The sequence below is a fragment of the Myotis brandtii genome, unplaced genomic scaffold, assembly GCF_000412655.1.
Source record: "Myotis brandtii unplaced genomic scaffold, ASM41265v1 scaffold41, whole genome shotgun sequence".
In the NCBI taxonomy this organism is placed as follows: domain Eukaryota; kingdom Metazoa; phylum Chordata; class Mammalia; order Chiroptera; family Vespertilionidae; genus Myotis; species Myotis brandtii.
This window is the reverse complement of record NW_005365763.1, coordinates 2022510-2035418: the sequence shown is the minus strand read 5'-3', so window position 1 is coordinate 2035418 and position 12909 is coordinate 2022510. Positions and strand designations below refer to the sequence as shown.

The 12909-nt window shown below is 38.9% G+C and overlaps 1 protein-coding gene across 6 annotated transcripts in view; it reads left to right on the top strand.

Moving 5' to 3' along the window:
- CUL2 (cullin 2) overlaps nucleotides 1-12537 on the top strand; it is a 167310-nt gene extending 154773 nt beyond the window's left edge. For all 6 annotated transcript variants that reach the window (XM_005873394.2, XM_014545445.1, XM_014545444.1 and 3 more), the window contains 4 exons: nucleotides 6413-6615; nucleotides 8980-9081; nucleotides 10495-10611; nucleotides 11944-12537. In XM_005873394.2, the coding sequence (XP_005873456.1) occupies nucleotides 6413-6615; nucleotides 8980-9081; nucleotides 10495-10611; nucleotides 11944-12060 (539 nt within the window). In that variant the 3' untranslated portion in view covers nucleotides 12061-12537. The remainder of the gene's footprint in view (nucleotides 1-6412; nucleotides 6616-8979; nucleotides 9082-10494; nucleotides 10612-11943) is intronic.
- Nucleotides 12538-12909: the final 372 nt, after the last annotated feature.

Sequence of the window (12909 nt, the reverse complement as noted above, 5' to 3'; positions counted from 1 at the left end):
ATCTCTAAGGAGGTGCTAATTTAGCCTCTGCCTGAGGCTACCCAGCAGGAGCTATGGAGAGATCTGCAGATTCCTCTTCTTTGTTTGGGATTTGGAGGTGCCCAGATGAGGCCCAGCTGTGAAGCAATGCAAGCTGCTGTGGGGCCTTGGGCCTTCTTTTGGATGTTCTGGGTCTCTGTGACCCAGCTGCAGTTTGTTAGGTAATTTTAATTTGCAAAGGGCCAGGTCATTCATATGCAAAAGCCTCTGCACACCGCTTGGGTCGGGCGGGGTCTCAGGAAATCAACAGGGCAGAGCAAACAGCTTTGGCTGATCCTCAGTCCTACCCTAAGAGGTCCTGGGTCTCAGTGTCCCGCGGTAATCGCTGCAAGCTCCTCTGAGAGAAAGCCGCCCTCGAGTTCCGCCCGATGCCAGACAGTCCATTGTCTCCCCGTATGAGTCTGGGTCCCCAGAGGCTAGCCCGGAACTAGGATTCAGAGCGGGAGCGTGTGTCTCCCTCCCGATTGAAAAAGACAACCGCGTCCTCAGTTGCCCACCCTTTCCGCACGTGCCTCCATACCTCTGCACTTTACTTGTGCACCTCCTCTGAGTCTCAGTGTGCTTTTCTCTTTCCTTCTAGTTGTAGAATTTCCACTCAGCCAGCCTTCCTGTGGTTCTGGATGATGTCTGTTTTGACTCTTAGTTGTATTTTTGGTGTGGTTATGCGAGGCAGCAATTTCAGGTGTTTACCTATGCCGCCATCTTGGTTTCTCCCCCAAGGGTTCTTTTACTACTCTCCAAGGTAGTCTTGAGGAACAAGGGATCCAGAGCCTACAGAATCCTGTCATTCCAAGAAAACATCTCAATTGCCTCTAGTTCCATGGTGGAGCTAGACTGGCTATTACTGCCTTTTACTCTCTGGCTTACTGCCTTTCACTCTGCAGTAAGTTTCTCTGTCCTTGGGAATTAAGAAAATCCAGGTACTTCTAATTTAGGTATCTGGACCTTTTTCTGGCATACTTTGTGTCCTTTTTCTGCTGAATAGTGTTTCTCTCTGCAGTTTCTTTATCAAAGCTGTGGTAGTTAAAATGTCATCTACATATTGTAGTAGAGTCATATTTTTAATCTTTTACAAGAGCCTCTCCAAAGAGGGCTGGGGAGTTTTTGAAACCTGGTGGTAACACAGTCCAGCAATGCTGGGACTTTGATGGGTGTCAGGATCTTACCATTCAAATGCAAAAAATCTTCTGGGAGTCATGGTCCAAGAGAATGCAAAAGAAAGCATCCTTCAAATCTAGAACTGTATAGTATTTGCTAGGTCCTGAGGGATTGGCCAACAGGGTAGAGGGGTTAGGAACAGTGGTAGGGTGTATATACTTCATTCATGGCCCTTAAGCCTTATACAAATCTATATTCTCCTGGGTTCCATTTCTTAAGGGGAAGGATGGTGGTGTTACAGGGTGACTGACAAGGCTGAATGAATCCCTATTCTAGAAATACTTTTAGGATAGGGGCAATTCCTATTTTTGCCTCAGGTTTCAAGGGTTATTGTTTAATGCAGGGCCAGTGGTCTGCTGTTTGATTACTACTTTAAAAGGTAGGGCATTCTTTGCCCTTCAAATTCTCCTTGTGCCTGAATAGCTGGATTAACCTGGTCAAGAATCTCTGTGGGTATAGGTCTTTGGCCTTTTGAGACCCAATGGAGTAGGACCATGAAATCTTTTCCGCTATCATTTGGAATCAGGTGCTTTAACTTTATCTTGGCTAAGTGTATGGTAGCCCCCAATTTACTTAATAGGTTCCTTCCTTAGAGGGGAACTGGACACTCACGTACATAGAGAAAAGAATGGGACCCTATTTCACATGTCAGAGTCTCAAAAAATTTCTTTGTGTCTGGGTTTCTCAACACCCCTTTAATATTACATTCCCTCTTGGAGAGGGGGCCTTCCTGGCTAGTAAGAACAAAGTAACCCAGGTATCCTCATGGGAGATTGGAATGTTATCCTTTGGGGCCTAAAGGGGAGCCCCCTGACCCCGAGTCAGTCTTCATCTGGGGTAACTGTAAAGAATTAGGAGCTTCCCTTTCTTCTCTGAGGACGATTAGGGCATTATTTCTTCCAGTGACCCTTTTGTTTGCAATATACACATTGGTTAGACTTTAGCTTTGCTGGACAACTTTGGTTGGTCCCACGGTGGGGCCTGGGGTTACTCACACAAGGTGGTCTTCTGCCTTTTGTCCCCTGATTACCCAAAGCCTAGCGGGTGACAGCCAGAAAAGCAGCTTGTTTTTTTTCATCTTTCTTTCTTCCTTTTTTTTTCCTGTCACATCTCTGTTGCTGAAAATCCAAAAGGCTGCTTCTATTAATTGGGAGGTGGGAATGGTAGATCCCACCGCTATCTTTTGTAACTTTCTGTAGGTATCGGAGCACTCTGAGATATGAGGTGGGTATTCAGGATAGCTTCACTTCCTGGGTGGTGTATGATTACCTTAAGCATTTTTTAAAATTTTCTAAGAATTACCTCTTAGCTTTTGTTGGATGTTTCTAACTTTGCCCCAATTTGGATGGCAGCAACCAGTGTCCTTCATACCCTTCAGCAATAGGTTCCTGTAATACTCAAGGTGAGCCCAGTTTATTCTGTCATTGGGGTCGCACTGAAGATTAGTATTGGGAATTAACTCATCTGCTGGCTGCCAGATTTGATTATTAGACTGAGAAGTATGTTTATCAGCCTCTTCCTTGGCTTTTAACAGTACAGTCATTTTTTCCTTAATAGTGAGGAAAATGGTTAGGAGGGATTGAATATCTCCCCAAGTGGAATTATAGGTCATGAATATACCATTAATCAAGCTAATAAACCTCTCTGGATCAGCTTGAAGTCCCTTAGTATTTCCCTTCCAATATACAGATCTGATGTTGAGAAAGGAACATGTACAGTGACCATTCATTCCCTCTTCCCTGTCCAGAACCTGTCTGAGGGGGCACAATTTAGCCTCTGGGTGAAAACTAGTACCTTGACAGGTAGTGGACTTAGGGATACAGGGTGGGAGTATTAATTTCATGTTCTGGAAATGTTTTCAACGGCGTTCCTAACAGATTAGGGGGAACCAAAAGAATTGGGAGGCTGATAGCAGGGAGGAACAGCAAAAGGGAGCCTAAAAGAAACAGGCCTCCCTGAGAGGGAGGCAGGGTTCCCCTAGTTTGAGGACACCTGGGGGCAAGCAATCAAGGAGGTCTTCTCTGAGAGGCCCTCAAGAACTGGCAATATCTTGCCTGATGGCTCAGTTTCCAGTCCTTGGGTTCTTTTAAATATATTTCCCATTTTTCTTAAGAGGTATTTTCAACCTTTCAAACAACCTGGCACTGACCAGTAATAGTATAACTGACTCTCAGCTTGCCAAGAAGGCCAGTAACAGAATTCCAGGGTGACTACCATAAAAATACTGGCACATTTACATATCAGACAAATAAGGCAAATGCAAATATATACATAAAGAATAAAATCCATTTCCTGCATGCCAGGCAACCAGACCAGAGATTGTTACCGAGGATGTCTTGGATATGCCCCTCAGGCATTCCTCAACCCTCCATTGTTAGATGTAAGTTGGGCCCTGAATCAGGCATCCCAAAGATAGTTCCTGTCCAACCAACCAGAAGCCAAGTGTACACTAGAACTGAAACTACATTTCTGACAACCCTATACCCAAAATGGGAATAGAAACACTAATTAACGCATCTAACGGGGCTGACATTTAGTAATAACATTTAGAACTGCCCAGACCTTGATACTCTTTTCTTATCTAACACTTTCTCTACCACCTTCTGAAGTGCTGAACAAAACATGTTTAGGTGGTTACTATGCTTTGCTGTCGAGACAGGCCAGGCAGCTTTTCCAGTGGTCAGCAGTAAGTGGGAGTCTCATATAGAACAGACCCCTCATATAGTTTTATTCTCTTTAAACCTTTCAGTTACATTTATACCATTGAGATTCTGTGAAGCTTGTCCTGTTTATATTTTAACATTCAGCAAGAAAAACATATAGTAATAACATTTAGAACAGCCCAGTCCTTGATACCCTTTTCTTATCTAATACTTTCTCCATCATCTTCCCCCCACGACCACTCTAACCCTCTGGACATATTTTTTTTAAGACCGGCATTCTGGATTTGTCACATTACTTAATTGTGATGTATTTTATTTGTTTTCTGATTCTCTATATTTTCTGTGAAGTGGAAATTAGGTCTAAAAGTTTCATTATATTCAGATTAAATATTGTTGGCAAGAATACTAAGGATTTTCTGATCTTAATATTACATTACAACAGAGGACATGTAATATCAGATTGTCCCACTATTAGCGACACTAAAGTTGCTCACTTGGTTAAGGTGGTGACCAACAGATAGCTCCATTGTAAAGATATATTCCCCTTTTCATTTAGCAGGTAATTTGAAGGGCAATATTTAGGTCCCAGTCTTTTCAGCCATGAGCTGACCAGTAAGAGCATGATGCTGGAAAAGTGGGAAGAGGTCCATGTTCCCCTGATCTTGATAATTTATTGAGAAAAAAAAAATAGCAAGAAAAAAGTGTAATACAAAGCTTACTAGTTGAACCCTTTTTTAAGTTGCAGACTGTACTTGATAATAAGTGACACTTTGACTCCTTATTTGCACTGTCTCCTCATGCTGTTTTGTTTCTAGTGATAATAAAAGACTGTTTATGGCACAGAAGACTCATTCTGTTTCCAAGCCCATGGCATCATATTACAACATCAAGGACATGCTGGCTGATGGTCTCATTTAGTCATTTAAGTGCTTGTTGCATCCTATATAATAAAAGGCTAATAGGCAAATTGTCCCCTCGACCAGGAGTTCGACCAGGGGACGGGGCCAGCTGGCCTACTGCCTGCGGCCCCTCCTCCCAGCCAGCCTGGCCCAAATGACCCAGATCGAGGCGGGCCGGCCGGCCGGGTCCCACCTGTGCACAAAATCATGCACCAAGCCTCTAGTTGTTTTATATTGGTTTCTGGTATATGACTAAACAGTCATCACGCAAATGATAGAATGTAGTTTATGTGATGTTTTGCTCCTTGCCACGTTTTCCAAACTTAAATGTTGAGATGAAAGCCCTTAATGTACTCTTTATACTAATTGTTAGTAGTATACACCTAGTGATAATTTCTTACTTAAACTCTTTGTGTGAATAGAATATTCTAATTAATATATTAAACTTTCTTTCATGAAAATTCAGAGATTAGGGATTTTTTTCCTCCCAAATCATTTTGAAGAATATTTCTGAATATCAGTTTGTTTTTTTAAATAAGTCAAGGTATAATAAAAGTTAAAATAGGCATGTGTGTTCTGATAATAAATTGGAGAATAAAATTATATTCTTTAAAATCTTTAATTAAATAGTGAATAAAGAAGCACAAAATCTTGATCAGAGTTACTAATATGGGGAATGCAGCCTCTAGGGTTCAGTTATGTGAAATACAGCTTCCTTGAGTTAAAATATAGGGTTCTGAAACCAGTTTTCATGCTGGGTTAGTTTATAATCCATTGACAGTCAAATAATGCAAGGGGTGTGTGTGTGTGTGTGTGTGAGAGAGAGAGAGAGAGAGAGAGAGAGAGAGAGAGAACACGCAATCACTGTACCACAACTTTATGATTTAGGAAGTAGTTCTTTGATTTACCTTAGCTTTTTTGACTGTTACTGAATTTCACAGAATGCATACATGTTGGTCACAGTTTGTTGCAAGCTTTTCAGTGTTCTCTCTCCCTGGGATATTGCAGAACTGCAGTACAACTAAACCTGCTGTATATTTAATAGCTCTTAGGGGGTAAGGTAGAGTCTAGCACACTGTTATTCTATCAACTGTTTAAATAAAATTAGGATCTATCTATCTCTCCCATTCTTGTTTTCCCCTAGAAAATTGCTGGGAAGAAAGATGCAATTTTAAAAATGTTGGCAGAAGTTATAGTTTAATCAAAGCTGTAGGATAAGCATTTCCTATGTGCTCATAGACCTCCCTGTAGGCTTGACCCTTCCCTGGAATAGAGCAGATGGAGACAGCACATGAAGCCATTGCTAATAGCAAGCCGACATTCTCTCCCCTTTGTCTGTTTTGTTTTGGGTTTTTTTTCCTATCCCCACCTCCTCTTACTGTTTTTTTCTAAGTTTTAGTTAGCCTTCCATTGACTAAAGACATTGTTTAAACCCTGCTGGTAAAGTTATGATAGCTTAACCATGATTTATACTCAAAACTAAGAGCCCTACCCCCAATCCCTCAAACAAACAAAATAATTACATTGCCAGCAAGAATGGCTTTACAATTAATAAAGGAGAATAATATCCAAAATAGACAGTTATTATTCAAGTAATTTCAAAATGTTTCTTTGAATGACCAGTTTATTGTCACAATTTTGTTTTAATTTTAGGTGAAGTTAAAATGAACTATTTGGGCAAACCATATGTAGCCATGGTTACAACATACCAAATGGCAGTTCTTCTAGCCTTCAACAACAGTGAAACTGTCAGCTATAAAGAGCTTCAAGACAGCACACAGATGAATGAAAAGGAACTGACAAAAACAATCAAATCATTACTTGATGTGAAAATGATTAACCATGATTCAGAAAAGGTATGGGAATTTAAAGGTCAAGGAATTTAAGCGTTGTAAACATTAAAGCATTTTCATGGGATGTTCACAGTATTGAAAGTAGGTTATAATTGTTAATGCCCTTGGTACTTTGGAAAGCACTTGAATCAGCTACATTACTGCTGGTTCCTTACAACTGTGAACTTGAGGAGTCACAGAGAAGGCTATGTAAATTGGTGCCTATGTGCCCTTTACAGTTTGATTTTCTTTGTCCTATACTATGACAATGTACTAAGAAATTGGAAAAAAAATTGCCATTGAGAATTTTTGATTGAGTTTGAAAACTGTAGCTTATCTTAAAACTTTCCAAGATTTTTTCCCCCATGTATTTTTGGTTAATGTTTAACTGTATGGTTCTGTAGTAGGAAATAACAGCCTATTGATGTCATTTGTATGATATTTAACATGTGTAACTGGAACCCAACACACTCACTTTCATATCCTTTAATTTCAGAACTCAAATAACCTCCATATTTTTAAAATACCTATCATGAGACTAGCAAGCCAATAGTATATTCCTTTTTCTTTATAACTTTTCTTTACAGTAGTAAGTTTTTGTTATTCTAATACTAGAGGCCCGATACACGAAAATTCATGCAAGAGTAGGCCTTCCTTCCCCCAGTGGCCAGCGCCGGCTTCGCTCCGGCTGGCTGCCAGCAGGAACCCGGGACCCAGGCTGCTTCCCTCCGGCTGCCAGCAGGCACCTGGGACCTGGGCGGCTTCCCTCCGGCCACTGGCAGGCACCCAGGACCCAGGCTTCGCTCTGGCCCCAGCTTCGTCTGGAAGGATGTCCGGAGTGATGTCCGGGAGGACATCTAGTCTAATTAGCATATTACCCTTTTATTACTATAGATATCTTGGATAATTAAATGGTTTTTAAAAAGCAACTGATGTGGGTTAAATCTCCTACTTCAAATTATTGTACCTCTAAGAAAAAAATTCTTGTAGATGGTATTTCATTTTTATTTTGGTAAAGTTAATAGCCTACAACTTACTTCTCTCATCAATTCATTTTGCTGACATCTCTAAGATTATGATAACATTTTATATCCTATAGTTGAACAGTTCTAAATTACATATATTCTGAAATTCAAGTCTTTCAAAGGCTTTTCTTAATTTTGAGAAGTGATTAAATTTTTTTACTTCAGAATCTTTAAATGTTAAAATTCTTAATATTAAGATTTTAAATACAGAAATTAATTATGACTTAAAACAATGAACTTATTTTAAGTTAAAAAATTTTAAGCTTAATTGCTGAAGTTAGAAGTTATATATATATTTTTAAATGTGTTATTTTCACTGCCCAAAAATATACAAAATAAATATAGATTGTTTGCACATTAAATTTTAATTATGAATCTGCTGGTTTCTTAGAATTTCTTAATTTATTATTGAAACTGAGTCTATCTACCATACCAAGTGCTTCTTTTTTTGTTGTTGTTAATCCACATCCAAGGATATCTTCTCCATTGATTTTCAGAGAGAGTGGAAGGGAGGGAAGGCAGGAGGGGAGAGAGAAAGAGACATCAACATCGCTTGGTTGCCTCCACATGTACCCCGACCAGGGATAGAACCTGCAACCCAGGCACATGCCTTTGACAGGAATCGAACCCTCCACCCTTCAGTGTGAAGGTCAAAGCTCTAACCACTGACCCACACCGGCCAGGGCCTACTTAAGTGCTTCTTGATCCTGCTGATAGAGAAATTTCAGTATATGATATGAGTGGCTTTCTTAAGCCTGATAGAGAAGTTGTGATTCTAAAAGTTGCCTTAAAAACTTTCACTTGAGGAAAGGCCACTTGCTTCTGGCAGAGTGAATAAAACATGAATTGAAGAGCAGACTCTTGGCAGAATCACACCAGGGTCATGGAGAAATGATACTTGTGTGCCACTGGAAACAGCTTGCTTTTATAGTCAGGTAACTTATAATTGGTATTGTTATTGCAGCACTTAAAAAGACATTTGGTTCAGTTTTTCAAAATGGGGTGATGGGAAAATTATGAGTCGACATTTCATAAAAATTATAATGTCAAGTTCTGTTTAAGCCAGTGAGCTTGACTCTTTTGTCTTATCCAAAGGTAATATATGTAGTAGGCCAGAAATTTGCTTACTTATTTAATCTAAATTGATTAAAATTCTATCAAGTGTAAAATTAGAAAAGATTTGTTTTTTACTTCTTTGTTTGAAAGAAGACAATCATTTTTCTCTCAAATAATCTTTATAATGTAAAAGATTATGAGAATTTAGGATGTTTTTTCTTGGTTATTTCATAGCATATTGTTTGCAGCAACTCTTATGTAATGGTTTTATGTTTTATAAATATAAGTGAATTATTTGTAATTGTAGGAAGATATTGATGCAGAATCTTCATTTTCATTAAATATGAACTTCAGCAGTAAAAGAAAAAAATTTAAAATTACTACATCAATGCAGAAAGACACACCACAGGTAAGAGCTTTTCTATGTCATTTCTTTTGGAAATATTAAAGCATTGTACTTTGCAAGTAGAGTAACAATGAGAAATGATGCAAAACTCTGCACATCAAAATTAATGATATGATATATCTTTTCTGGCATATTCTTTGCATTTACTAACCCTATAAACAAAATCTCTGTTAATAGTTTAGATTTTAAAAACAGTGGTATAATGGGTACCTAAGGAAAAGGGTGCTGCATTGCTCTTAAACTAAATGTATTGCTCTGCTTTGCATCTTTCTAAAAATTCCTATCTTGAATAGTAATATAATCTCTTAGATTTTTCATTTGTAAAATAAGGGAAAGTTTTACAACTAATTTCTTTCAAAGGAAAATTGTTAAAAATGCTTCTCAAAGTTTCATGTGTAAATGAACCACCTGGGAACCTTGTCAGAACTCAAATTGTGATCTATGAGGTGTGGAGTGGAGTCCAGACTACCAGATAAGCCAGTTTGCATGTGTACTGTTGATTTCTTTAACTCAGCAGTGATTATTGCTTATTTCTGGGATGGCCTGTTCACATCACTTACGCTTCCTAATTGCTACCTATGTCGTTGGGCTTGGGGCAGGATGTGAAGGTATATATGATGTCAGGCCCACTTCAGGAACTTCCCCATGGGAAAACAAATGTTAATGAATTGCTATTAAATTTGAACCCTAAAATGTTCAATGTTCTATTTTCCTTCAGACTAATGAATAATAATTTGTAAGATATGGGTTATATTTTTATCTGTTAAAAGCCGTTATGAGATCCCTATTAATGTGGCATTGCCGACTTCTATGCCTTGCTTCTACTGTTACCTTGAGCTGTATGATTTATGCCCTTTTGGGCTCATCCTTTCTGGCTTCTCTGCTTGAGCCAAATAGAACCCTCCACAGTTCTTCCCCTTGAAGCCCAATCCAGTATGCACTTGGAGCCATTTACTGAAGCATCTAAAAGCATTGTGGTATAGTGTGTGTACTCACTGAAAGGACAGCATTCTTGAAAATTACTGTTCTGTGTCATTTAAGTTCTAAGTCAAGTCTCTGTTCATCATTATTTATTCTCCTATACCAGTGGTCAGCAAACTGCAGCTCGCAAGCCACATGCGGCCCTTTGGCCCCTTGAGTGTGGCTCTTCCACAAAATACCATGTGCAGGCGCGCACGTACAGTGCGATTGAAACTTCGTGGCCCATGCGCAGAAGTCGGTATTTTGTGGAAGAGCCACACTCAAGGGGCCAAAGAGCCGCATGTGACTCGCGAGCCGCAGTTTGCCGACCACTGTCTATACCCTCCTCTACCCAATGCTCAGTATTGATTAGAAATTTATTTAAATTCACTGATAAAATGAATTCAGAACAATTATGATTTACTGTCTCATTTACTTTTTCCCACCTGTAAACAGGAAGTGGAACAAACTAGAAGTGCTGTAGATGAGGACCAGAAAATGTGTCTCCAAGCTGCTATAGTTCGTATCATGAAAGCACGAAAAGTACTTCGGCATAATGCCCTTATTCAAGAGGTAAAAGAGGGAAAAGTCTCCAAAACTTCTTGGGGTAGAGAGTATTACCAATGTACAGATGAATAATGTTTCTTTGTAAAGATGATTACAGAAATCCAGTGATTCGCAAATAGCATAAAGATATGCTTCATTACATAATGGGAACAGTACCCACTTTTAATTTCAGAATTAAGTTCAGAGTTGCTTTGGCTTGAGTTCAGAGGTATAAACTTCACCAGTTTATTGAGTCTTTTCTCCAGTTATTGGAGGAAGTTGACCACATCAAAGACTCATTCCATAAGTATATTGAGTGTCTATGATGCGATAGCACTGTGTTTGCTGTTGGGAGTTTAATGCAGAGCAAAGCAAAATGTGGTTCCTGCCCTTTTGTAGTTCACAGTATAATAGGGAAGAAATACATTATTGAAATAATCTATATATATAAAAGCCTAAGCGACCACCCGACCACTCAACTGGTTGCTATGTCGTGCACTGACCACCAGGGGGCAGACGCTCAATGCACAGGCATGGAAACATGGAACAGACTGATGAATCTCAGAGGGAAAAGGGGAGAGGGGAGGGTGGGAAGAGATTAACCAAAGATCTTATATGCATACTAGAGGCCTAGTGCACAGATTTGTGCACCAGTGGGGTCCCTCGACCTGGCCTGCGGAGATCAGGCCGAAACTGGCAGTCCGACATCCCCCAAGGGGTCCTGGATTGCGAGAGGGCACAGGCCAGGCTGAGGGACCCCACCAGTGCACGAATCCATGCACTGGGCCTCTAGTATGCAATATAAAATTACAGTAACATGCACTGAAAAAAGTTATACAATACTGTGAGAATGTACATAAAAATCTTGAAGTGTTACTTCAGCTAAGAGCTGAAAGTTGAGTAAGGGAAGCTTAAGGGTATGGGTATTTAGATAGATTAATTAGTTGATAGTTTAATTTATTTATGTATGAATATTAGATTTTGCTATATATATGTTTTGCATTTTAATTTCTTCACAACATAAACATTAGGCTTTTTCCTTACTTTGCATAAATTATTATTTTTGTTCATGTCAGAATTGATCTAATTCTCCGTCTCCTTATGCACTGCTCTCTAAGTTTAAAATTTTTAATATTGTTATGGCACTAGCTTACTTGATATATCATGTGTATCCATTTAAGATGATTTTATTCTGTTTAATATAATTTCATAATTATTTTAAGTATATTTTTCTATATGGCTTAGATATCCTTGATGGAACCTCAATAAAATTGAGAAACTTTTATAGCTGATTGGTTAAAAGTAATTATTTATGACTGATTAATTGGCAGTAGTTTGACACCCATGTCTCTCTTACAGGTGATTAGCCAGTCAAGAGCTAGGTTCAACCCTAGTATCAGCATGATTGAGAAGTGTATTGAAGTGCTGATAGACAAACAGTACATTGAACGCAGCCAGGCTTCAGCAGATGAATAAGTTACGTAGCATGATGTTGCTCTCCTCCTGTGTGGGTGTGAGAAGATCGTTGCCATCACCATTTGGTGTGTTCCTGTGGGGAAAAGAGCAGGCCTAGGCCTCCATAATTTGGTCATTTGGCAGCCCCTGTCTTTCTGCTGTTTACAACATCACCAGTGCCACGTCATGAGCGTCAGAGATAATGCCTAGAGATATTTCAAGCTCATGTCATTATGACATTTCGTAAACCTTTATTAAAGAATGAGTGAAGTATTGCTGAAATGTGGAAATTTGGTTGGGTACCATGCTTTTTCTCCCCTTCACGTTTGCAGTTGATGTGTGTGTTTTTTTTTTTTTTAATGTATCTTCAAGGACATAAAATAAAAAACTGAAATATCGTAATATGACAGATAACCTAATAATTGTATCTACATTAAAATGACAAACATGATATTGCTGCTTGTCAAATAAAAAAATAAAGAAATAGAATGCCTTTTTATGTGGATGGAGTATTACACTAAATCATATATAAATGTTCCTGAGTCATCAAAGCAGCGAATGCAGCTTTAGTTGCATTTTTATCTGAATGGTTTAATTCACTTGTACTCCTACTTAAATCTTACTGAAATATGTCGATTTTTCTAGAGTTCATAAAAATGCATTCAGCATAAAGAATATTTTCTTTTTAAGGATTGGAACTACAATGGATATGAGCATTTTGAATATTGAGGATTTAATTCCATCAAGAGTTTCTGGTGATGTGCCATACCACAGAAATGGAGTATGAGGGGAATATGTGGTGACTTCAAGTCTGGCATAGGAAGAGTCTTTCATTAAAAAGTCATCTCCTGTTTTCATAATATATTATTT